Source organism: Trachurus japonicus, chromosome 23 (assembly GCF_045865225.1).
Source record: "Trachurus japonicus isolate A0001 chromosome 23, Traja_1.0".
Classification (NCBI taxonomy): domain Eukaryota; kingdom Metazoa; phylum Chordata; class Actinopteri; order Carangiformes; family Carangidae; genus Trachurus; species Trachurus japonicus.
This window is the reverse complement of record NC_140929.1, coordinates 5,221,309-5,247,237: the sequence shown is the minus strand read 5'-3', so window position 1 is coordinate 5,247,237 and position 25,929 is coordinate 5,221,309. Positions and strand designations below refer to the sequence as shown.

General features: G+C 41.9%; 1 protein-coding gene across 4 annotated transcripts; it reads right to left on the bottom strand.

Moving 5' to 3' along the window:
* Positions 1 to 1,035: 1,035 nt before the first annotated feature.
* tbc1d30 (TBC1 domain family, member 30) lies at positions 1,036 to 24,632 on the bottom strand. Of its 4 annotated transcripts, XM_085769331.1 has the most exons (16): positions 23,878 to 24,632; positions 20,713 to 20,877; positions 13,990 to 14,051; positions 13,743 to 13,808; positions 12,911 to 13,036; positions 11,673 to 11,858; positions 10,791 to 10,860; positions 9,798 to 9,896; positions 9,529 to 9,697; positions 8,809 to 8,914; positions 8,605 to 8,711; positions 7,438 to 7,577; positions 6,372 to 6,437; positions 6,183 to 6,341; positions 5,196 to 5,285; positions 1,036 to 2,303 (listed from the first exon to the last, which is right to left on the bottom strand). In XM_085769331.1, the coding sequence occupies exons 1-16, from the start codon at positions 24,494 to 24,496 to the stop codon at positions 1,069 to 1,071; spliced, it is 3,465 nt and encodes a 1,154-aa protein (XP_085625457.1). In that variant the 5' UTR covers positions 24,497 to 24,632; the 3' UTR covers positions 1,036 to 1,068. The 4 variants fall into 4 exon arrangements, with proteins under 4 accessions (XP_085625457.1, XP_085625456.1, XP_085625458.1 ...); XM_085769330.1 differs by having other exon boundaries at positions 6,183 to 6,437; positions 23,878 to 24,631; XM_085769332.1 differs by lacking the exon at positions 5,196 to 5,285 and having other exon boundaries at positions 6,183 to 6,437; positions 23,878 to 24,629.
* Between the last annotated feature and the right edge of the window lie 1,297 nt (positions 24,633 to 25,929).

The following is a 25,929-nucleotide window of genomic DNA, read 5'->3' as shown; positions in this document are numbered from 1 at the left end:
TGCTTTCAGTGTGGTTGGCCTGTTTATACTGGCAATTGACATAAAAATAAAGTCTGTGCAAAGTGCTGTGCAGGGTTTATTCTATGTGAACACAGCTACTAATATGATTTGGTATAGTCGTTTTCCTGCCTCTGCCTTATAAAGCATCACATTACATTTCCTGTATGTAAACACCACATCAGACTGAGAACCATTTCTTTATATTTAGATTCATTTACACTGTTCACCTTCCAATGCACACAATAAAACCCAGCCAAGCCGCCCTCAGTCACACTTACATCATTATTGATTGAAACATTCCCCGTGTTTAACAGTCAAGACACAAACAGAGTGAGTGAGTGAGTACACAGAAAATGTTTTAAGTGCCTCAGGACATCACAAGTTTTATGAGTGGGCTGGTTTTTTGAGCACACATACACACACTGACACTTTAGTTTTCATAATTCTTCATTTTACATCATGTCTTAGGTATATTTGTTTCTTGTGTGGTTTATTTTTATTTAATTACTTGGCATAGAAACAACTGGATGGCTATCGTGTAAGAGAAGGTCCTTCATCGTGTTGATACATAATGTGGTCTACTGTATGTGAGTCCAGAGGGAAACATCTGTCTGTCCAGGGAGGAATAAAATCAAATCACAATGAAAACACTTTGTAGCATAGTTTTACCTTAACAAATGACATCTCCTCTTTCTTTTCTTTTTAAATTAGTGTCACTTATGGTGAAGAAGAACCTGCATAGGACACTGTAAAGGGCCGTGTTTGTTCACAACTCTCTCAGTTTTACACAACCGATGCAGCTGAAAACACTAAACAAACCATGAAGAAATAAGAGTCGACTAAAGTTCCTCTGCTCTGTCATGGCTTTGTGGATTTCAGGTGTGTGCCAGGTGAACTTTACATTTCTACAATTTCCCCTCTTCATTATAGAAGAAACGGGTTATTTTTCTTGATATGCAGGAGGCAACATGGTGTAACTCGAAGATGATTATTAATATTTCTTATACTTTTTTCCCCACATCATGTAACTAACTTCTGTGTGTTTTTTTAAAGCATGAGTTCAGGTGTTCATCGACTCCCCGTGGCGCCGGCTGCGCTGCTGCGGTTGAGGTTGCGGCTGAGCTGGGGGAAGTGGACGGTGGGCGTTCTGGACGTGGGACCGTAGAGGCCGAGGTTTCTGGCGGCGACCGACTTCCTGGGCTGCTTCACGCTCGGGAACGGGGAGAAGATCTGCTGCTGCTGCTGCTGCTTGGGAGTGGAGGAGGAGGAGGAGGAGGAGGAGGAGAAGGATGATAATGACGACGGGGTGGACGGTGAAGACGGGATGTGAGATCTAGAGGAGGAGGACGAGGCGAGGGCGGAGAGGGACGGCGTGGACGGGCAGTAGGTTTTGTAAAAGGTGGAGGAGGGAGGAGCAGAGAGAGCAGAAGATAAACCGTTGGCTGAGGACGAGGACGGGAGGCGAGGCGTGGAGTTTGGCGTCGGGGTCGGAGTGGAGGGAGGTGTCGGAGAGGAGGAGGAGGAGCAGGACGGACCGAGGGAAGCTGACGTCGTCGTGGGGACCGGAGAGGAGGGGGACGGGGACGATGGACTCGGAGCGGAGGAAGAAGAGTTGGCGATGGAGGAGGGACACTGTCTGTCGCTTCGGCCTGAACACGAGGAGTTTGACTCTTTGTGTCTGTTTGAGGACGACGACGACGAGGGAGGAGGAGGGAGGAGAGGAACCTCGGGGGAGGCGGAGTTAGACTCTGGGAGTGTGGGTTGCTGTGCGTTCGGGTTCGATTCCTCCTCTAGATCCAGAGAGTCCAGCTGCACCACCACCGCTGCCACCTCCGCTTCTTGACTCATCTCATCTGCAGCCGGCGGAGCGTCGCCGCTTACAGACTCTGCGACGGACGGATGAGAGGATGGAGGAACGGAGGAGTCGCTCTCCTCTTTCTGCTCCTCCTCCTTCTCCTCACCATCCAGTCTCACTGAACTTCCTTCTCCCTCCTTCTCCTCCTCCTCCTCTTCTTCCCGGTCCTCTGAATCTCCGAACCCCAGCTGTGCTCGAGCTCTGGCGATGTTCCTGCGATGCGCCCGGACGTGAGCGCGCCACGGCGACCCGGCGCCTCCGCCTCCGCCTCCTCCTCCTCCTCCTCCCGCCGTCGCCGGGGAGCCGGGGACGGTGGCGGTGGCGGAGGAGGAGGAGGAGCCTCGGGGGCTGCCGGCACCGCGCGGTTTGCGGCCCAGCAGGAGGTGGTTGATGACGGTGCTGGAGGAGTTGAGCTGGGACGCCAGGACACGGGTGGCTGGACACTTGTCTGCACGGAAGACGAGAGGACAAAGACATAACAGGTTTAATATACAGGTGCTGGGTCCAGGTGATAAGAGGCTGGAAAAGTGAGTAGGTATAGGATCATAAGTGTGTGTGAAATGGTGTTTAAACCTTTACAGGGATAGTTCAAGATTTGGCAAATTGGTCCATTGCCATAATCCCTATAGTCATAGCAGTAGGTTACCTTTAATTGTTGGTGCAAGCTATTTTTAGAACGGCGGAGCAGAGCCGTGAGCTGCTCAGAGCTACGCTATACGGAGGCTAATGGGATTTCTTGGTTTCCCTCATCTAACTCATCAAATACACAATCCAACAACTCCACAACGCTCTGGTGGACAAGTTGTGACCTGCACATTCACCACGCTATGAGATAATAACAGAACGTTACCAGACAGAGCTGTTTTAGAGGTAAATACATGCAAAACTGCTGATGCGCGTTGCCTTCAGGGACAGTTTTTCAGCAAGAAGTCTCTGTATTGTGTTGAACTATCCCCTTAAGCTTTAATTAAAATTAGACATCCTATAATAAAGATTTATTTCAAATTGAGGTCACAGAAACTCAGTACAACTCACCTAATATACATTATAACCAATTAGATATCTGGTTTTCAATTAAAAAAAAAAAACATTTAAAAAGTTAATCCTTTCACTGTTCTTTGAATAATTCATTTATAATGAGTTGACTGTCCTCCAAAGTGAATTGTCTTGACAACAGATCAATTACTAATGTTTAATATTTGGTTGATGTCATTCATTAACATGTTGTTAATTTATCTAATTCATCATTTGTTCCAACAGTAACTTCATGTCAGAAATGATCTTCATCCTTTTGATCCTGCAGCTGTAAGCCTCGCCACTAGAGGGCGCCCTCTGTGTTTGGTTTTTAACCTCTGAAGCTTTTTATCCTTCAAGCCTCTTACTGATCAAGACGGAGTTTGGATTACTGGTTGAATGAGTACATGGTGATTTTTTATTTTTTTCTATAAAAATGTAATATTATGTAACATGAACAGGATTCTGGCTTCTTCCCAGTGTCAGGGAACCGTGTTAATGTAAAGAGGACTTTATAAAAGCTGATTGCAGAGTGTTTATATGGTGAAAAGAGTGTGTGTGTGTGTGTGTGCAGCTCTCACTGTAATACTGTTACACAAGCTTCAGAAATCATATGTTAGTATGTGACGGGAGGAGCTGCAATAGTTTGTTAATGAAAGGTTAGTGACAGCTATAAGAGGAGACACATGTCACTGAAGATGTTCTCCAGTGTTTGGTTATCTATAAATCATCTATAAATCATTATAATTTAGATAAAGTCAAGCTGTAGGTGGTTTTGGGATGTCTACAGTAACTAACGGCTTCATCTGATGGACTAATAGTGTTGTGACAGGTGTCTCCAAGTGGATATTTAGAATAAAAACGATTCATCAAGTTTAAATTATCCGTTTAAAACCTGCAAACAGAACAAACCATCACCAGTTATTGCAGCTACAGCATCCCCACCACCACATATTTCTTCCCTTTTAAAGAAAACACAGCAAATTAAAGCAGAGTTTAACATAAATGCTCTCAAAATGCAAATCAGCTGCCAACAGAAAGCGAGCGTATCTTCCAAATTTCATATTCTTTTAAGGTGGACTTGCTTTACATTTAAATCTGTCCTGTTGGATCAACACTGCAGCCACGTTTACTATTTTTAGAAAACCGAACCACGCATGTTTGCAGCCTGCAGCATTTTGAGAGCATCATATGTTTTGAAGCCAGAGAACAACCATAACCTGATTTGGTTCCTGTAAACTGAAGCGCACTGTGTTTACAACCTGGAGAAGATTCAATATTTTAGAGCCAGAGGTTCCTGCAGCAGATTTCCAATGTTGGTTTTACCTCCACAGAATCTCAGAGAATTTTTTCTCACTGTGTTTCACTACAGTATCAAATAAAGCTGTTTAAATCAGTGTTATTTCATTTTCTTTATTTACCCACAGGAATTGGAAATCTGCTTTGGGAACTAATGGCAGATAAACAGTTGTTATGCCTCCTTAAAGGGATACGCCAACATTTTTTTTTTTTCCGTGTCTTGCCTCACTCCCGAGTCCATGACCAGCAGATAGACACCATCCTTTCGACTGTGCGTGCAGTAACAAGGGAGATAGAGCCGTATCGCCCGTAATTAGCTTAGCTCAAACACTGGAAGTGTTTAGGTAGTGTTAGCCTGCCTCCACCTAAAGTCATCAGAGAAACTCTTCAGCAACTCTAAATGGAAACCGGCGGGCCGATCTTCATCTCAGAGCTGACAAAACTCTCCGGTAAGGCATCTTGAGCGGTCAAATGCCGGTAACGGGACGAGATCGGTCAAAACGGAGGGTTCAAGCAAAGACGGTTTATTTTGGTTCAAGCTAGCTACATCGAGGGTAGGTTAGCTTCCTATTTCAAAGTAAAAGCACAAATTCTATCGTCATGGTTTTCTGTATGTAAAGGGCAACGGGTGTTTTATTTTGTGAAAGTAACCGGAAGTGCGTTGGTCACAACGGCTAGCTTGAGTAGCGCCGAATTCGTCCGAACAAAATTGTAAACAGCTGGTATTTAGAAAAATTAACGACACACTGCTGATCTAAACGGCTACTTTCTCACCTAAAATGTTTTAAATGTCGATAAAGTGATAATTTACAGAGTTTAGAGCTGAAATGAAATCAGCTTCTGAGGCAGGCTAACACTACCCATACACTTCCAGTGTTTGAGCTAAGCTAATTACGGGCGATACGGCTCTATCTCCCTTGTTACTGCAAAACAATGTTGGCGTATGACTTTAAATCATCTTATGACTCTTCAGAAACCACTGAATCAGCCCCAGAACACCCAGTATCAGATGGTTTGACACCAGTACCCCCAGTCTGCCGCTGCGTGGGACTGTCGCTGGGTTTGTTGGGACGCTCCTGAAGGACTCCAGGACTCGTGGCCATTTCAGGTCCAACTCCTACAAATCACATCATCATCATCGTCATCATCAAACCGCTTCCTGTTGTGTGTGTTTCCACTGCTCCGCCCCAACTGGTAGGACTTAACACCTTAGAGCCAGACTGTAACACTGTTTATCTAATGATATAGTTTTAATTAAAGAAACGTTGGTGTTTAAATAAAGTCATCTCTGTTGCCATGGTGTCTTTAACTCTCAAGGTGGTTTTGATTAAATGGACTTATAATAACACATCTCTTAATTCAAGTGGGTATATTGTTTGAAATAAAAAGTTTATACATCTTTAATTCCCCAAAAAATAAAATAAAATAGCTACATTGCTACCTTCAAATTTTATTTCTCCTCAGGAATTATATTTATATCTATTATGTTGCCTTTTCTTTTATTAGGGTTCACTATTAATTTGGGATATTAACAGTTGCACTTTGTTTTTTTAACGACAATAAACTATTGAACTGAAAGAAACTGGATAACCGGATATCCATCTAGAAATATCTGAAAAGTACTGTGGTCAAAATATCCAAAATATCCAAGTACCAGAGTAATCTACTTAAAGGTGTCATTTAAGCTGCGTGTCATTCCCCCTCTCTCTGCCTCCCCCTTTCCTTTTCTACTATCAAATAAAGCCAAGAAAAGCCCAAAAATATACTTTAAAAAAAAAACGGTGATTTGACTCCATCCTGTTTGAGTGCAGCTAGAAAAATAAAAGTAAAATGTGAAAAATGACCAAAAGCATTGAGAAAAGGCTTTAAACAAAGTGGGAACTGGTTAATCTGCATCAAAACAATAACATTACGTCAAATAATGTTTGCAAGGAATATAAAGATGTTATTTTACAACTATGAACTTTGAAAACTGTCTTCAAGTTTCTAATGAAATCAAGTCTCCTCCACCCACCTGTGCGGATGTAGAGCTGCATGGCCTGCTGCTGCTGCCTCCTCTTGATGCGGGCGTATTGCTTCTTCAGGGCGTAGATGTCCGTGCTCATTCTCTCCATCATCATGCTGTTGATGGCGGCCTGATGCTCCGCCCTCGCACCTCTGACTCCTCCTCCTCCTCCTCCTCCTCCTCCTCCTCCCGCTCCACTTGCCCCTCCGGCCCCCACCGCCCCCGGGCTCAGCTCCGCAATGTTGCCCTGATCCGCTCGCTGGTCTGGAGAAAAAACAACAACAAAAACAACGTTACACAGTTGTTGGTTTTTTGGATTAGTTAGTTTCACGATTGTGTTGTTCATTTGGAGATTTTGAGAAACTTCACAGATTAAGGTCGAAGGCAGAAAAGATTCCAGGGAAACACATGAATCACAGATAATCTGACAGGCTCCTTTTTTTTTTAGCTCCTTCAAAGCTCCTTTACTCACCCACTGTTGCTTTAATCAAAGATCAGCCAGAACTTAAGTAGCAGAAAAACGCCTCTTGATGTTATCGAAAGCGGCAAAATGTGATTGTGTCTATGTCGGATTAAGTTTAACACTAAATGTTTCTTAAATATTGTTAAAAAGACTTTGAAGATTTCACCAAGCTGAGTCACTGCTTCCTGTTTTCTCTTTGTTTTCTGTTTGGCTTCACTCATCAGTGCCTCTACTCCAAGTTGTTTTTCCATCAGCAGCGACTCACTCTTCCTGCTTTTAGAGCTGCAGCGACCGAAACATCCACTCCTGCAGCGCACAATGTGTTTGTTTACTGTAATTAAGCTGCTCCCTCACCGTGACGCCGCTGATGATTTATTGATGCACACCACCAGTTTCCCTCTTTTTAAACCAGGTCAAGTCTGTTGTGCTGGGACTTCACTCCTGAGGTTAAACGGAGCTCGCCGGTCGTTCTTTTGAACTCTCTCTCTCTCTCTCTCTCTGGAGTGTCAGATCTGAGCCAGTGTTTTTAGGTTAAATCCCCTCGGGCTGTTTGCGCTTTTTTTTTTTTTTTTAATGTCTATGTTAGTCAGAGTCGCTGAAGGAGGAGGAAGTGAAGGATTTGTCTGGAGGAAACAGATCAGAGACGGTTTTTGTACTTGGAGTCAAATCGGGGGCAGAACATGAGGATTTGGGGCAACATCCAGCCGCGGTCCGTCCTCTCTGCCCGCCCTGGTAACCAACCTTCCCCCTGGTTACCGTTTAAATCCTCTGTGTGTGTGTGTGTGTATGTGTTGCACCGACCTTTCAGATGTTTCTGGTATCTCTGCAGCTCGGGGGCCAGCAGGCCGCCCAGGGGCCCCAGACAGCCCAGCGCCGTCACCACAGAGTCCTCGTCGTCCATGTCGGCGTCGTCGTCACTCTCCCATCCGCCCAGACCGCCACTGTAACGAGTCCAAGTTATAAACGTGTGATTATTATGAGTTAAAACAAACAATCCAGATGAGAATGAAGCAGTTTTTTGATTTGATTCACAGATGTACTATTGAAAATGTAACAAATTGAAGCAAAAAAAAAAAACTGTCTATGAAGTGTGTATGTATATTATAAACGACGCACACTGGAGATGGGATCCATGTATGGTACTCATGCAATTGTGTCTATTAGCTCTCTGTTAGTTTAAACTGTTTTGTTTTTTCTCACTACGGTTTTTTGAAAACTCAATAAAAAACAATTTGAAATAAATGATTCACAGATGTTAAATAAGTTACAACGCTGTTGTGCATCTATCACTCTATAGTAAAGTAACTATAGTAAATCATATTGTTAATACAGTGTTCAACATCCTGCATTAACAATACGATTTACTATATATAACTATAGGATTTAAATACGATAAGATTTCTCCTGCGTTTAAATTTGTCTTTGAAACATTTAAATTCATTATTTGAGTTAAGATGTCTTTCCCTTAAAGAGAAACTATGCAAGATTTTCACTTTAATTTAACTTTGAAGTAGTTGTGATGGTTAAAAATTGTAGTGGGAGCTCCATAGAGAAAAAAAGGGACCAGACTTGAAAAGTTCCCCTTTAATTCTAATTATTAATTAATATTATCATATTGTTGATACTGTATATTGCCACATTTTATTAGCAGCTACATGTTCATTGATCAAATTAATTTATCAGACACGAAGCTGCTGCTGGTGTTTGTTTTTGTTTCATTGTTTCAGATCAGGTCCAGAGACATGTAACCTGAATATTTTACTATGCTAAATTAAAGTCATGTATTGTCTTGATTTACACTGTTTTTGTGTCTCCAAATGTTCTGTGGAGAATGATTTTGTGCAATAACTGGAGTACAGCTGCATGCACTATATGAAAATACAACGTATCATGTTATTTCAGTGTTGAACATGAAACTGCATAAAAAAATAAAACACTGCTCCATAGAGACAGACTGGAGAAACAAACCTTCCATTGGATTTGACTGAGGTAGGGAACGGAGTGATGTTGTAGGTGTATTTCTCTCTCAGCTCGGCCAGTTGAGGGAAAGGAAACACGGCCATGGAGTAAACCTCCTGACGCACAACAGAATAAATGTTAATAAAACAACATTTTTATATTATGAATCTACCATCTTCACGTGAACTGTGAGCCGTCCGGTTCGTCTTGTACCTGCATGAGCTCTGCGGGCTCTAAGAGGTTGCGCTCCAGCATCTCCTGCGTGAGACATCCCATGATGCTGTAGAACTCATCGGCCGTCTGACAGTACTCGATCCTCCTGGAGAGAGACAGAGAGAGAGAGGGAGGGAGGAGGGGCAGAGGTCACATGAAGCAGCAGGGGAGCGAGGAGGATGTACAGTAGACTGGGATGGTTTAATCGTGGCTAGAGCACTGGAAAAGAGAGTAACGACACCACCATTGACTCCCGTGGTAAGGGTTTTGCGCCCCGACTGGCAGGATGTGGGTATTGCAAAAGCGCCCAGAAAACCCATTCACTTCAATGTATGTGTGCTGCCCACTTGCTTGTAAATTGATGAAAACGGCCGTGTTTTTGTTTTTAGGTGTCTTGGTCATATCGAATTATACTTATAATGTGTTTATTACAAAATGTAGATTGAAACATTAATGTAGACAACTGTTTGTTTTTTACTCGCCTATGTGTTAATGTTTATCTGTAAAGGGTCCTCAATGATGCTATTAACGTGGGTGATCTATAAATGTCCTTAAATTATTGAAAATACCACACTTGCTCATTCACCAACAATGCAGAGATGTCAGTTCTTGGGCGCTTTTGCAAAACCCATATTCCGCCATCAGGAGGCGCTTCCATTGGACCAATGCGTGTCGTTACTCTCTTTTCCAGTGCTTTAATCATAGCTAATGTCGGCTTACTCTCCCAGTCTCTCCCAGATGGCGAGGGCGACTCGGAACAGAACCTCCGAGCCCTCGAAGAAAACCGAGTCCCAGATCTTGAGGACGGTGGAGGCCGGCAGGCAGGTGGCGAACATGGTGAGGAACCACTGCATAGTGAAGACGTTGGTCAGAGGAGGCTCGTAACTGCCTGGAAAGAGGAGGAGACACAATTATTGTTATTATTGGAGGTGAGCAATCACTGAATAAACACACACACATCTGGATTTTATTACAGATGTGTAACTTACCTCCAGCTTCTCTGTTGGCTGCTTTCTGGAGGTGGTGGAGGTGCTGGGACAGTCTGGGCAGCTTGAGACGCAGCAGGTCTCTGAAGACGGCCATGTCCACTGAGACAGGGAGACAGGGCAGAGGCAAAAGGCACCGGAGATATTACATCATATAAACATCATACAACTTGGATAAGTTTGGTTTAGTTTAGTTTATTAGTTTAATAAGGGACAGTGTGCAATTACATTAATAATTTGCAGGAAAAAAAATGAAGAGATGGTTGCACCAGATTTAGCTTGCAGCTAATTTCCATCTGTAGTCCCTACACATAACATAAAAATGATAAAAAAATACACAGAATACACAGACCCCAAGCTACTATACAAAGTTGAGACATAGAAAGACACAATTAGACAATAGACAACACTTAGACAATACAGAACCATGTATGAGGATGATAAACACTGTAAATCTGTAAACGCCTGGTTTCCTTCATCAACCTCAAAGCTCCTGAACCCTGAACTAAAACTATTATTCTCATTATGAATCTGCTAATTATTTGATTGATTCATTGATTCCTATAAACAAAAAAAATGCTTGAAGATTAAATTTTTTTTATGCAATCAGTGCCCAAAAAAATCAAAAATATTCTATTTACTTTGATAGAATAAGAAAATCTGCAAACTTTAATCCTTTAGAGAATGAAATCAGCACATTTTCTTGGCATTTTTTAATGATCAAACTGTTTCAGATTAATTTTCTGACTGATCAGAGGAAATGCTCACCCTGTTCAGTGTATAGAAAAACTATCTACAATGTGAAGAATACATGTTTTTTTGAACATGGACGACAAATTCTGTCCTTGTACAGAAGAACAACCTCCAGTTTATTTCTGGGCTGAAGATGTTACAGCATGAAAAGTGTTTTTTTTTCTGTTGTTCTATTTCTAAATCACATCAGCTTGTGTATGTGTCACTGTGTGTGTGTGTGTGTGTGTGTGTGTGTGTGTTTACCTGACAGAGCTCGTAGGTTGTTGGCAAAGTAACTCTCTGGCAGCACTTTGTCGATCAGATAGATCATCACCTGAAAACAGAAGAGCAGGAGGAAGAAGCTCTGAGACGTTTAATCATTAATTATCATCCACCGGGAACAGAGCAGCAAAGAAACTCAGGAAGCTCAATCAGTTTCTTTTCTTTTTTTTTTTCATTTCATTTCTCCTTTATTTATTCAGGGAAGGTCAATTGAGAGCGAGCTCTCTTTTTCAATGACACCCTGATTACAAAAACACAATTATACAATATACAAATTCATCAAGGTCATGATCCACAATTACATACAGGTTGTAAAACATTTGATAATACGTTTTTAAAACTATCTAAGGAAATAAGATGATCCAGTTTCAGACAGTTTTGTAGGTTATTCCACTTTTGGGGGGCATAAAACTGAAAGGCAGTCTTCCCTAATTCTGTCCTGATACTGGGAATTTGTAAAACCAAGGTGTCCTGTGAATGAGTGTGCAAGTTACAAATTCTAAGTGAGATTAAGCTGGTAAGATAAACAGGTAAAATCTCAAGTAAAGCTTTGTAAATAAAAACCATGCAATGTTGTTCCCTCCTTACACTTAAGGATGGCCAGCCAACCTTATTATAAAGAACACGGTGATGGGTTCGGAACACATCTCCAGTAATAAAACCAAGAGAGGAGTGATAAAGTGCATCCAGGGGTTTCAATGTAGAGAGAGCAGCATGCATGTAAATGACAGCACCGTAATCAAGTGCAGATAAGAAAATGGCCTGAACATTTAACCTGTAATACATGTATTTATATTTTCCTCATCTTAACTGAATTACTGTCAGTTTATTCTAATCATTATCATCATTACTGTGTGTTTGTACCTTCAGAGCGTCGCTCTCGCTGCCCTCTGTGACCTCCAGTATGAGAGCAGCCAGGACGTTGAAGCCTTGGCAGTAGCCCACGGCTTTGTTCCAGCGGGCGTAGGCCAGCAGCACCCTCTTCAGCACCACCCGGTCCTGCTCCCCCTCCTGGCCGCAGTAGGAGCTGCAGCCGGTCCGGTGCAGGTCCTGGACAGGAACAGGAAGTCAAGTCAGGAGGAGCATGCCATGCACACAGTTATGGATTTATTTGATTACAAGTCAGTGCACTACACTAGGTGGATGAATGGAGACGAGAAGAAGACAAACAGGGACGCAGCAGCTGCCTGGACTTTGGACTTCTAGTCTGAGTCACTGAGATGAATAAAAAAAAGAGCTGCAGTGTTTCCATGATGCAGACATCTCACTCTCTGACGCACTGTCACAAATAAACATCCTCGACTTTTAACACACACCCACACCGTATATCTTTGACCAAACAACATCTTTATATAGTTTTTTCTCTCCATTTAAATAATATTTTGTACATAACAGTACATATCTTTGTTTTTTATTATATATTTTGTACATAGTAAGGCCTTTACTATCCTTTACTTTACTGTTAACATTTCCATGTTAACCACATTCTGTGTTATAAACTGTTTTCTTGTCTGTACAGTAACAACATCTATTCCACGTCTGTCCGTCCTGGGTGAGGGATCCCTCCTCTGTTGCTCACCCTGAGGTTTCTCAGATTTTTCCCTGTTAAAAGGGTTTTCTATGGAGTTTTTCCTCAGTCGATGTGAGGGTCTAAGGGCAGAGGATGTTGTTATGATGCCATGTAAAGCCCTTTGAGACAAACTGTTTGTAAAAACGGGCTATACAAATAAAATTGCCTTGCCATGCCTTTATATATTTGTATTACTTACTTCTTTACGTATCCTGTACTCTGCTACTGTCACAAGTGAATTTTCCACACGTGGGATCAATAAAACGTCTAATGTCTTATTCTTTAAAGGTATCACAGCTCTCTAGTAAAATTAAAATAATAAAATGTTCCTGGTGACCCTGAACAGTCTCTACACAGCTCTTTACACGGTTTCTGTCTGCGTCAGTTTTAATAGATGCTGCAGAAAAATGCTGAGGCGTCCACTCTGTGACTGAACTGCTGACTCAGGACACACACACACACACACACACAACAACAACACAAACAGCCCTGCTCATACTGTCTGTGTGCTCTACAATCCAGTCTGTGTTACCTTGACGATCTGAATGCCGAGGGAGTCGTCGTCGGGGTTGCTGCGCTCGTTGAAGGCGAACCGCAGCGTCTTGTCCCAGTCGATGGAGATGCTGTGGAGGTACTGGTCGGCCAGCGTTAACCAAACCTACACAAAATACAACAACAACAGACACACAATTAACCATGTTCTGCGACAAAAAGACAACTATATAAATATCTCCAATACTTTCACCGTCCCCAGTGAGTTATGAACAAATATTTAAAGTGCGTTTCCTCTTCCTGCCGTCTTTCCTTAACACAATGACTCATTTTGTTTTGCAAGTTCATGCGAGAGAGAGAGAGACGAGATTTCATTGTTCATTCTCCTCGGCTAAGATGAAAGTAATCGCCTCCATTAGATTTCCTTCGCTCGCTCGTCCCAAGAGATAAAGCTGAGATGTGTGATGAATGGAGCTTTGTAGACAAAGTGCTTCGGCATATTGTTCTTTCAGACTCTCTCAGGACCGTGAGACGCTGCTCGCAGGTTGACGGTAACAAAGGAAACAGACTTTTTTCTTGTAATAGCACAACTGGGTCGTCTATGTCTTTCGCTAAATAGCCTCTGGGTTCAAAACAAACACAAATAGATGAGAGAAAATGCATAAGCTCTTGTTTATCTTGTTCTTTATACATGGAGGATATTTCAGGTCCAAACAGAAGGGAACGCCCGATGAGTGCACACCAGGAAGGCTGCTGAATTTTGCATCTCAAAATAATCTGATACTTTATATTTTCATTCACTGAACACGGCAAAGTGGCAAACTGCAAGAACACGTTTCAACAAAGCCATATGACAGAGTTACATTACATACCCTCTTCCTCCACTCCTTTGGGATGCCGGTTGGAAGCCGAGCCACCGCTTTGAGGGCGTCGTACCACTGCAGGGAGGAAGACACCCACTGTCTTGTTTACGTTTTTAATTAACAAGCACACCGAGGCCATAAGTGTGTACCAATACAATATTCATACATCTTATCTCACTGAGAGAAAAATCACTTACAAAGCATTTACAAAACTGAGTAAATGTGATGAATCTCTGCTTGTTACAGTATAACTCACTTGCTGGAATCCATTCTTCCCCAGCGATGGTTCAATAGTGAACTTCAACCTCGTGTCAACTCCTGGAAACAGACAGAGACATTTGGTTTACACCGGTCCTGACCAACCTAAGGACAACACAATTACTGTATAGGAGGTGTCAGACTTAAACATGGGGAAATATACAGTACATGCACAAAACAGTACATAGACTACTAGACAAAGGGTTGGGAAAATGCACATTTTCCTATTCTTTAATCTAAATCTAAGCAATGAAAGACCACTGGAAATGTAGAGAGTAAAAGTTAAGGTCACAAAAGCTGAAAAAATCATATACAATTCATAGAAAACAGTGTCTTTTCAGGGATAATGAGCTGATAACATCCATCTTTCCTGCATCAATGGAGGTAAATGAAGCCCTGGAAGATGATGCAACCACTTCCTTCAGGTTGATGATGACTCTGTCTGTACAAACTGTGTCACTGCCCCTCTAATGCATTATTAATCCAACACAATACTGCAGGAAGTAGGACTCTATGTTGTTATCAGACTGGTGAGAAGAGGACTTTTTGATCCCACAAAATAATGAGCCAGAACCAGATGATGGAGACCAACACCATCTCCAGACCTAAACCTCAAGGAGCTGGTTTTTTTTTTTTTTGTATAAAATGTGAAAACAAGAGCAACACATTTGTATGAGATTCTGCAGCAGAGTTGTGATGAACCATCTGTTTAACTTCGCTCACATCTCTCTTTTAACAACCCGCAAAAACTGTGTTTGGACGCTATTACACAAGTTGGTCGGTTTTCACAATAAAAGCCCGAAATTAAAAATCCAAACCGGAAGCTATGTGTGTCTGTTTGGTTTTGACCTGTGCACTAAATAGATATGTTTATAACCGTATAAAGCATAGAGATATAAAGCCGTGGTTTTGATATAAACAGTGATATCTGACGAGTCGCTGTCCACTTCCTGGTGGTGCTGAACTCTCGTTTCAATCCTCGCTGCATGCTCTTGGAAATCTCGTCAAAATCTCTTTTCACGTAGCCAACACACACGAACTTCTTCACAGAATATTTAGACCACTGGACTAAAAACCACCGCGCTTTCCAGACGGAAATGAAGTTCTGATCTGAAGTTAAGAAGAGCCAAGGTCCTGACATGTTTCGGCTTCAGGCCAAACAGCTCCGACTGTCTGCGGCCATTTCTCCTCCTCCTCCTCCTCCTCCTCCCCTCGGGCTGAGCCTCCGGGGCATCGGTCGCTGCCTCCGCGGGGTAGTAAAGTATGACGAGTAGCCTATATTTCTCTTTCAATATTAAGCATGAGAAAGCTCCAGATAAAAGACAAAGTAGGTGTTTAACCTGCATGGCCCGCCTCTGTCTTTGCGTCCTGCGCCATTGTGGATGAGCGCTGCTGCTGCTGCTTTATTCCGCCGGTTTTTTTTGTTCCTGCCCCGGAGCTTTGGGAGAGGATTACCGCGGAAAACCCTCCTACTTCCCGGTCTCAGATTATAGCCTGGTCCCACGCCGCCGACTGACACAAAACGTGTGTTTAACTAAGAGGTCCAGAGGTCATCATGGGCTATTATAATGAGATGTAGCTCTACAGGTTAGCTGTTTCTCTATGAGGTGATAAGAACTGTAGCCTAAAGCAGCTGGACACTGAGGAGAGGAAGGAAGGAAGGAATAAAGAAGGAGGGAAGAACAATAGAGGTGAAGAGGGAGAAAGGAAGGGAAATAAAAGAGTAATCTGCATCACAAAGACCTATATTTATTATTATGATAATCTTAATGTGGGATTTTCCCCCTAAGGTCTGGGTTTGAAGAACTTGGCTGCAGCTCGTTTTATGTTGTGAATAATTTAAAGTTGCTGAACTATCGAGAGTGAATAAATAACATTTGTAAAGACCATTTACACTGAATGTAGGCTATGCACATCAACTGTATGGTGACTGTTGGAGCTCATATTATCATATCAAAACTCACAAACTATTTTATTTTTTGGATGTGTGGACAATAGCTACGCCGGTTGCACATGGAGCTGTGTCGGTGTTGTTGCTTTTGTGTATGAATTTTGTCAACTCAAGAAATCAATAAAGGGTGAAATACAAATAAAAAGAGAGTGAATAAATAACTCAGCATTCAGATGGATGTTTTACAAGTTGATGCCGTCCAAAAAATCAAACAACGGCCTCTTTGAAGTTTGTTTTTCCTGGTTTTCCTGAATACTTAGTCTACAGTTTAGTAGCAGTACTTTGTGTTTATGCACTTTTCTTGAGCCCTAAACATCGGACCACCTGAGTAAGGTTGAGGAATTTGTATCTAAAGAACAAATGTGTTACATTAGGACCCATTCATTTCAGCAGCAGGCCACTGAACTGTCCTGTACTGGGAGCTCAAATCTGGGATTTACTGTAACATCCAGCAAATGTTTCATCTACAGAGACACATCTGGAATATTCTGCTGAATACACATCAGAGCATCAATCCAGGAAGTAATGAGCGACATCTCCAGCTGTTTTGGTCAGCGTGACACACGGTCAGATGTATTAAAACCACATCTGGAGCATGTGGCCTCCTGCATGATTAGATTTTTGGGACGATTGTTTTTGAAAATGTTTGTAATATAGCAGAATAAAGTAGTTTATCAAGTGATGATCAAAACTGCTTATGCTGTCAGTTATCTATCTATCAGCTCATAATTACACACAAAGCTGTATATGTGACAAATAAAGTACCTTTAAAAGGTCATGCATTTTTAATGTGTCATGACTTGGTATGATTTTAGATGTATTGTACATTTTATAGTGTTGTTATGTAATTCTGATGTCTTTCTTCTTAGCTTCTTTTTTCTACTAATAGCCTAACTATAGGGACGGGAGTTGGAAACTAGCATTAGCTATAATCTCTGTATGCAGAACATCAGTCACATTGACTTGTTTGTAACGAGTGGAGGTGTTACTATCATCTTTATATTAACTCTTGTTAACATTTCCATGTTTCCCACATTCTGTGTCATAAACTATAAACTGTTTTCTTGTCTGTAACAACATCTATTGCACGTCTACCCATCCTGGGTGAGGGATCCCTCCTCTGTTGCTCACCCTGAGGTTTCTCCTGGTTTTCCCTGTTAAAAGGGTTTTCCATGGAGTTTTTCCTCAGTGGATGTGAGGGTCTAAGGGCAGAGGATGTTGTTATGATGCTATGTAAAGCCCTTTGAGAAAACTGTTTGTAAAAAAATGGGCTATACAAATAAAATTGCCTTGCCTTGCCTATGTTAACCTGCATTGTCCCTATCAAATAAACTGAATTAAATTAAATTATAGTGTTGAGGCTTACATCAAAACGGTGCCTCGTGGTTTCATATCAGCCACAATTACAAGAGATTTATAGCCCTAATCATCTAATTTGCCTACATGCAGTAAGCAGTAAGTGTATTTTTTTTTTTTTTTTTTAGCTCTAAATGAAAAGACAATGTGAGGATGAAGAGAGATTTTCTATGAGCTGCTGCAGGATATGTAAAAAACAAATCAGGCTAATGACCCACGCTACTGTAGCCTACCACAGTGTTAAAAAAACAAACAAACATACAAAAAATGATCGATTATCTCTAAGCCTATGTGCTGCAGTGCTGCTGGGTCACCTGGCTCTAAGGTGCAGAGCAGCCGCGGCGCGCTCCTGGATATCCCGTTGCGTTTCTTCAGGACGTTGCTGATGATGTTTCCGACCCCTCCCGAGCCCTGCTGCTGCTGCCGCTGCCTCACGCCGGCCCTCGGCCTCCTGCCCCCGGCGCCGGGGAGCCGCTCCTGCCTCATCGGGATCGGGGAATCGAACTGTTGATCAATCCGATCAATCACTTCACCTCATCGCTTTCGCTTTCACTCGTCGTGAGCAGCTCGGTTCGGTTCGGTCTTCCCGGTATAGCAGCAGCAGCACTAAGCGTAAAACGGAGAAAACCATCCACGTCTGCTGCTGCTTCCTCCTCTTCCACCTTCACACACGCTCCGAATATAATCGATTAAAGTGATTGGTTTAAATCTTCTTCCGGTGATGGTTTGTGCAAAGCAGCGAAAGGCCGTGTTCCCGCGGATGTCTGAATGAAACACGGGACAGAAACCGACTGAGAGCAGCCGACTGAGAGGAGCAGGAAGCGGCTGCTGCTGATGATGATGATAATGATGATGCTCGACACCTCCTCATCCTCCTCATCCTCCTCCTCCGGCTCAGCGTCACCGGGAGGAGGTGCAAGCAAGGATGGAGGGATGCGGTAGGATGGAGAGACACGTGGGGAGGAGATAGAGAGGGATGAGGTAATGGTGGAGGAGAGGAGAGGAGAGCAGGAGGAGGAGGGAGGATGGATGGATTTTTTGTTTCCTTAACCTACTTAGAGGTTGTTCTGCTATAACACGACATGAGAAGGTGGAAAAATCAAAGAGACTGAGGCATCAACACGTTTTAAAACATGAGATGAACAGGCACTAAACATCTACAGCCAATCAAATGAGACCAGACTCCTTTTAAACAGCAGCAAAATAACAATAATGTGTTGTAATTAGCAGTTATTTCATTAATTATCTGACCAAAAAGCCCAGAACCAAATTTTACTATACAATAATATGAAATATCAGAGAAAAGCAGCAAATCTTTAGCTTCATTGATTAATCATTTATCTACTGTAAATTAATTCTTGTTGATGATTAGCCAGTCTGGCTAATCATCTCATCTGAACTCTTTTCATGTAAAAGTCAATGATCTCTTATCAGTCTCCCTGTTTATTTAAAGACAAAGCAGAAGAGGAGGGGGAGAAGAAGGATGGAAGAGGCGACAATAAACCAATTAACCATAATTTTTCTAATCGATCTAATCAATTTATCAATGACCGTCTCATTCCTGTGCTTTGTTTTGTTAGATGGACACAGTTCACAACTGTTGTATATTAAGATTATAATGATATGTGACAAAGCTCAGCAGCAGATTTTCATATTTTAAACAGTAGAGCCAGAGTAATTAATGACAAAACGATGAACTGATGATCAAAATAACTGATAATCGACCAGGATCGAACAAAAGCTTGCACTCTGAACTTCCTGGATTACGTGCTCTGCTCATTGTAATGATAGAAATGAGGCAATAAATGACATTTTTAACTCAATGTGAGCGACTTCAAGTGGAGTCACAGTCAAACGACTCAGTTTCAAAACAAATGCATCAAAGGTCAAAGCAGCATCTTTCTCTTTCTCTCCTTCTCATCCATTTTTAGACTCATATCTGAACTGAATCCTCCATCTTGGAATTCAAACTGAAAACACACTTCCTCATACCTGTGAGCTGCACCATCCTCCACACACACACACACACACACTGACACACACTCCTAAAACTATAGCAAACACACAACCTGCATAGTCACGATAAACCAAACACTCTGACAGGAAGGTGGAGAAAAAAATGAGTATGACGTCTGCAAACTCTTGAATCGATGCTGCGTCACGGTGTGATTCAGTCTCACAGGTGCAGTCAGAGCTTCCTGAGTGGAAAACACAAGCAGGCCTAATGACGCCTGGGATCAATACCTGCAAACTGAAGATAATACCTAATGATGATCATGAAAAAAGAAAAAGAAAAAGAAAAAGCCTTGATAATGCTTCATAATAATAATAATAATCTCCTGTTCATTTATTTTAGCTGATTAGGTCATTAACTGTATGACGATGTGAAAATAGTGACGTCATTCAACAAGAGGAAGTAATAAAATGCTGATATTGGAAGCTGCTTGGCTGAATTGATCATAATCAATGATTGATGGTTGTAATTGCTGGAGATTGAATATGTTTCCTGGATGCTAAAAATCACAGTGCAGGATGAGGAGCTGCGTGAATGTGAAATAACTCACTATAGTGGAAATAACAGCACAATCTGATCATAAACAACAAAACACCCAGTATCATTGTACACCGTACCTCCATGTGAAGCACCAGGCTGCATGTTGAAAGAAAAACACTGTTGAAAATAAAAGCTTAACAACACAACACAGAGCATCCAACTGTATGAAGAGGCTCAGTCAGTAATGTCGATATTGTGGATTTAAGTCGTCTGTTATTCTTCCAAATCCCAGTTTGGATTTAGAGTCTATATTATTTAAAGATGTGGTTTATAATCCGTAATCTCTTCCCTAGAAAAAAAAAACTAAACTTTAACTTGATGTTATTAACATTTTTTTTCCTTATGTAACTCTAACTCAACATTCAGCTGAATTGTTTTAGGGGCAGCTTTGAAGTGGAGGAGGATATGAAAATGAGCATTCAGTTTTAACTTCAGACCCGTAAGTCACAGAGCGACATGTAAATTCAGCACATTCATTTTCATACTACAGGAGATATGACAAGCAGCACGTGAAATGCATCCGCTCTGTTTAGCATGTTGCTCTTTTAGTTGCAGCTCATTTCTACAGTACATGTGTTGACTCTATTGACCCACTTCTCTTTGTTTGGGTTTAAGTAGAAGCTTTTAGTATTAAACCATAATTGGATTTCAGCTGGAGCAAAATCTGATTTGTGATGCTATTTTGCATCTAAATTCTGAATAAGTCTGGAGGAAAAAATGTATCACTAATATACAGTATTTCTCCCTCATAAATAATTAGATTTAAGCCTTTTAGATCCATAGAAATCACTTATTTACAATATCTGCGGTGAAGTCATGTCACTATTAGATTACACCGATGATGAAGTGTATGTCCTTACGTCGTTTCTGCGACACGGCTTGCAGACACGCCGTGATGATGTCGTAGTTCTTCTGCAGTTTGTGACAAAGTCGGTCTCGTCTCCTCAGCTGGCGAATCAGCTTGGCCGACTGCAGACCTGTGCGATACTTCACCTCCTGGATGATCGCCTGCAGCTCCTCGGGGGCTGGGAGGAAAAAAACAACAGAAACAAGTTACATTTAAATCAGGATTTCCATAGTATCGATATACATTTTAAAACTGAATTTCTGTTTAATTTCTGTCATTTCCTAAAAGTTCAAACTCGCTGTTTTTGTCACAGTGGAGGGAAATTTTACTTCCAGCCTGAAACATTAACTATTATCCTCCTGCAGGCCGGGTTTTTATGGTTTCAAAACATAGTTAACTTTTCTTATGTGTAGCATCAGCTTCAGAAATACATATGCAAACTTGTCTTAAATGTTCTATATTGTAAATACAGCCACTCAAAACACTGTGAGGGGCCGTGTGAAATCTGCACGTCACTGAAACATCAGAGTATCACCGTCATTTATCTGTTTTCCAGGCTGCAGGCGATGAGAAAATGAAAACCAGAGCAGCGCCCCACATTAACACACACACACACACACACACACACACACACACACACACACACACACACACACACACACACACACCTCTCCCATTCAGACTAAACCTGACACACAGTAGAAAATAAAAGCAGTATGACCTCGAACACCAGAAACCTAATACTAAAGCTGCATCATCATCATCATCATCAGGTCGATTAAGAATGAATATCAGGTTTATTAATGGGCTTCATGCACAGCCACTACTTCCTGAACTTAAGCCAGCTCCTTTGTTTCCTGTCTTACATTATTGGACAAAATGATTAATCCAGGTGTGTCTGACCTCACAACAATGGATTAATCAGTTTGTCCAATAATGTAAGACAGGAAATAAAGGAGCTGGCTTAAGTTCAGGAAGTAGTGGAGCTCTGCATAAAGTCCATTGCCTCTGGTCTCCAAGAAATCAATGCAAATAAACATAATCTATAACTTTTATTACATTTATTAGTCATTTATATCCAGTATGAAGTCAAATATTTCTCTTTGTAGCTCAGAAAAAGTCTCTATTTGTGTTTTCTTTTCACATATTATCCACGTTTGCATCAATGTTGCATAGAAACACACAGTAAATCTGAGGTGTGACGATCGTCCACCTGCTCTGCCTTGGGTCGTGTCCTGCAGGTGGTGAGAGGAGGTCACCAGGTGAGTGATCTCTGGGTGCAGTGAGTTCCCCCATGGGGCAGCGTCAGACCTGATCACAGCTGTGTCAGACTGATATTTTTGGGTCGACCTATTTTCTCTAAATTACTTTCCTTCAGTTGCCAACTCATGCCGTCTCCCAGCTTAGCTGTGAAATGTGAAATGATGTCTTTTCATGGGTTTTTGTGTTTATTTTTGACATTTAAAAAAAGACCAAACCACTAATAAATTGATAAAAACAAATGAAAGATTCATTTATAATGAGAATATCACCAGTTACTGGTTTGATAATTTCAATAACAATCATCTTTTTACTTCCACTTTTACAAAAAGAAATCCCTTTAAATTCATATCAACTCACCTGTACAAGGAGGTTGAAGGGCATTTTAGGAAGTTAGTTGAGAACTCACTGCCACTGACCAATCAAAGCAAACCAAACTGGACGATTAAGGCGTACCTACACACATTAGAGACAGTAGTCACATGTTCTTAGAGGCGTTATCACAGCCCTTCCTCTTCCTGAGCGTCGGCCCTCGGCATTGTTTAACTTGACCAAGCCTCACATGTGTGTGTGTGTGTGTGTGTGGAGGGCAAACAGTGAACTGGGCTGTGTTGACTGTAGGACTTCACTTAAACAGAGGAAACAATGGCAGCGTGGAGCTCACACCGACATGCCTTTAAGAGTCCCGAGGCAACAGGAGAAAACGAGCTGTCGACAAACCAATTATCCACCGTGTCTGTCTGAGTATCCGCATACTGAGGCTGTAGCACCTTTTGATATCTGATGACTGACTGTCCTGACATGACACTCACAACAAACCTGAAGGGCAGGGAGGCGAGACGTTCACAGAGGTAAAAATCAGTCCTCTGTAACTGAATAACTTATGTAACAGTAAATTAAATTCCTCCACAAGAGTAGTCAGGGTTATTTGATTATACCGTCTAAGAATGCAACCGTGCATGGCCTGACCTTGATAAGCAAATCAGGTATCAGCCAGACAACATTACCAGAGAACATTAAATACAGGTTTCGGTATTTGATTAGTGGGGATGCAGATAGCTAGAAAAAACACTGCAGCTTTAGTACAAATTGCCCCTCTGGCCACTTGATGGCCTTGTTTACCCAGTATGCACCTGTCTGCAGGGCAAATACAAACCACAAAACTAGCTATCCATTCATCTGATATGTGTATTTTTTAATATATCTAGCATATGCAAAATGTTAATCAATCTTATGATCACAAGTTTGATCATGTTTTCATTCATTTTATGGGCAGAACCAGTAGATGTGGCTCCTGTGTGACATGTAAATGATAAGTGGCATAAGTGGCTTACTTCTTAATCACAGCAGTTCTGATTTTTTTTAAGTGTTTAGAATCACTATGGGATATAAGAAAGGACTCAGTTAATGGTCAATAATATTTATTTTGAACATCAACTCACTCCCCAAACCCATCCGTATGCAATGCATACACCTCACAACATTCAAAACCATGCACAAAACTCATCTTTTTAAAGTAGCCTTTTTAATGTATAGGTTAGGTTTGTGTGTTTTCTACTGTGTTAGAGTTTTATTTCATTCTGACTGAGCTCTATTATATCGTTTTTATAAGTATAGGTGTCTTTGAGCATGTGTAAAAGCGCTCACAAATGTTTTAAAATTGTATTTTTAAAGACTCTAGAAAGAGGTGAAAAGGGGGATATGAAAAAGGTCCTTCTTGTGCAATGAGAACTTAAATATCCAGGTATAAGACTCAACATAAGGCTCTCCTCCTGTATGGAAGTGCAAAAACTAGCACTTACTACCTACAGTAAGTTGACACATGAAGCTTGTGCAAAAGGAAAAATGTGAAAACAAGAGCTGCAAAAAAGTTTTGACTATAGCAAATGCAGACTATCCACACAGTGACATCCCTCACCTTTCTGGGCCAAGTAGTTCATCTGATGCCTCCTCGTGTGTTTCTCCTGGAGCTCCTGGAGGAAGCTGGACCCGGAGGTGCTGCGGCCAAGAAAAGCATCCGAGCCGGACGCCTCGGTGGAGCTGTCCCAGCTGTCCGCATTCCTCCTGCTGCCTCCGCTGTACGTCTCATACAGCTCCACCAGCAGACAGTCCACTATGGAGGTCCTGGGCACTTTAAATCCACCATCAACGTGGTATTCATCAGAGTCGCTGTTGTTGTTGTTGTCGCCGCCGAGAGTGTGTGGTGTTGTTGTTGCTCCATGCCCGCTGCTGCTGCTGGGCATCGGTAGCTCCTGCTGCTGCTGCTGCTGCTGCTGCTGCTGCTGCTCTCCCGGAGATGATGATGTGTCATTAGGTGCATTAGGTGACTCGGTCGGCGGGCGGCTCGTCCACTGGGCGAAGCCGGAGAAATCATCCTGCAGAGAGGCGGAGGAGTTGACGAAGACACCGCTCTCGTCCTCGTCGGAACAGGAGCACACGGACACAACGCCGCTGCCAACGCCAACACCAACACCTCCGTCGCATATGTCAACTTCCAAAAGTTCATTCCCGTTTTTTAATTCGGGCTCGGACGCCATTTCTTCAGTAGCGTCCAACTGAAACTCTGGGACAGTTTATCTACCTATGTTTGTGCTGTCATTTTACGACGCAACAACAATACAAAGAAAGCCGCGGTTGTAAAGTTTTCTCTGCGCGTCTCGGGAGTTCCTGGAGCGCTCCATTCCTCTCCAGAAAAAAGGTAGAAACTCGTCTGACAGCTTTTTAGTTTCCTTCTCCGGTTCCTGTACCCCCACCCCTACTCCGCCCCCCCCCTCTCCGGGATGGAACAATGGACCAGCCCACTCCGCTGCTGCTCAACTTCTCAACGGCTGCACAACTTTCTTCAGGTCGCCGCGCGCGACAGGTGCAGCAGGTGCCCTCGAGCTGCTGCGTTGGGCCAATCAGAGAGGGGCCGAAAATGAATGGACCAATCCGCGTTCACGTAGGCGGTAACTAGGCGACAGTGGTTACTAATGTAAAATTCGATACAGTTTAACATGAACGGCACTGAACGCAGCAGCATTTTACATTGTATGAAGCTTGTACTTATGGTGTACATTATATTTCTGTTTTTAAATTAGAAAAGTTTGGGTTTTTTTCTATGGATGTTTTTTTGTTGTTGTTTTTTTACATCCATAAAAGTCTTCCCTGTCTCCTTCATTCTGAAACCACAACACATCAAATTTGAACGTGATTAATGTTTTCTACTGCCACATAAAAATAAGCAAACATTGTTTGCTGCTTCTATGTTGAATTTACATATATTGGGAATGGGAATCAATTGAGTAGCCTATTAAACAACATTACTACTCTTGAAAACTATTTCTGTTACTCTATGCTGGGGTATTATTGTTGAGATGACAAATCACCATTTAAATAAATCCAGACCATAATGATAGCCTACTGTATGTGCTGCTCTATCTGCACAGTTATGACTCCACACAACAAAACAACATAAGTAATTGTTTTGTTCATTAATCTGAACTGTATATTAGACTAACAAAGGAACATTTGCTCTAATGAAATTATTTTTTTTCTCAGGAACAGCAGCATGGGATAAACAACATGGTCACGTGCTGTAATATTATTATACAGTATTTGATTTGAGCAACTCCTGCTACTCCTTTCCACTGCTTCATCTTCTTCTGCTTGGAAATGTTATGGAAGGGAGGAGATCTGTCTGAAAGTAAGAAAGTAAATATCCTTTTAAATTTTACAACTTTTAAAACAGTTATTTGTGATTCAGTTTTATATCTGTGAACCTAAAAGCAATGGTGAATCACACACATCAGTTGCGGTTTGCACTTTACACTCTCACACACAGTTTGGGACACTTTTCAGCCAGTGAAAATCGACTTGTATCACTCGGCTATTTTCGGAAAACACGTGTTCGGCTTTCGGCTGCTGTTGACGTCATTTCCGCTTTTCAAAATAACAGCGCGCAGACTACTAGAAGTTTTTTCAACACAAG

Excerpts from the sequence above, each read along its gene's own strand:
- tbc1d30 (XM_085769330.1), bottom strand. The coding sequence starts at position 24,496 with ATGGCGTCCGAGCCCGAATTAAAAAACGGGAATGAACTTTTGGAAGTT. Across the intron at positions 11,859-12,910 it reads TCGGCATTCAGATCGTCAAG|GACCTGCACCGGACCGGCTG; the intron begins GTAACACAGACT and ends GTTCCTGTCCAG. Across the intron at positions 6,438-7,437 it reads ATACCAGAAACATCTGAAAG|ACCAGCGAGCGGATCAGGGC; the intron begins GTCGGTGCAACA and ends TTTTTTCTCCAG.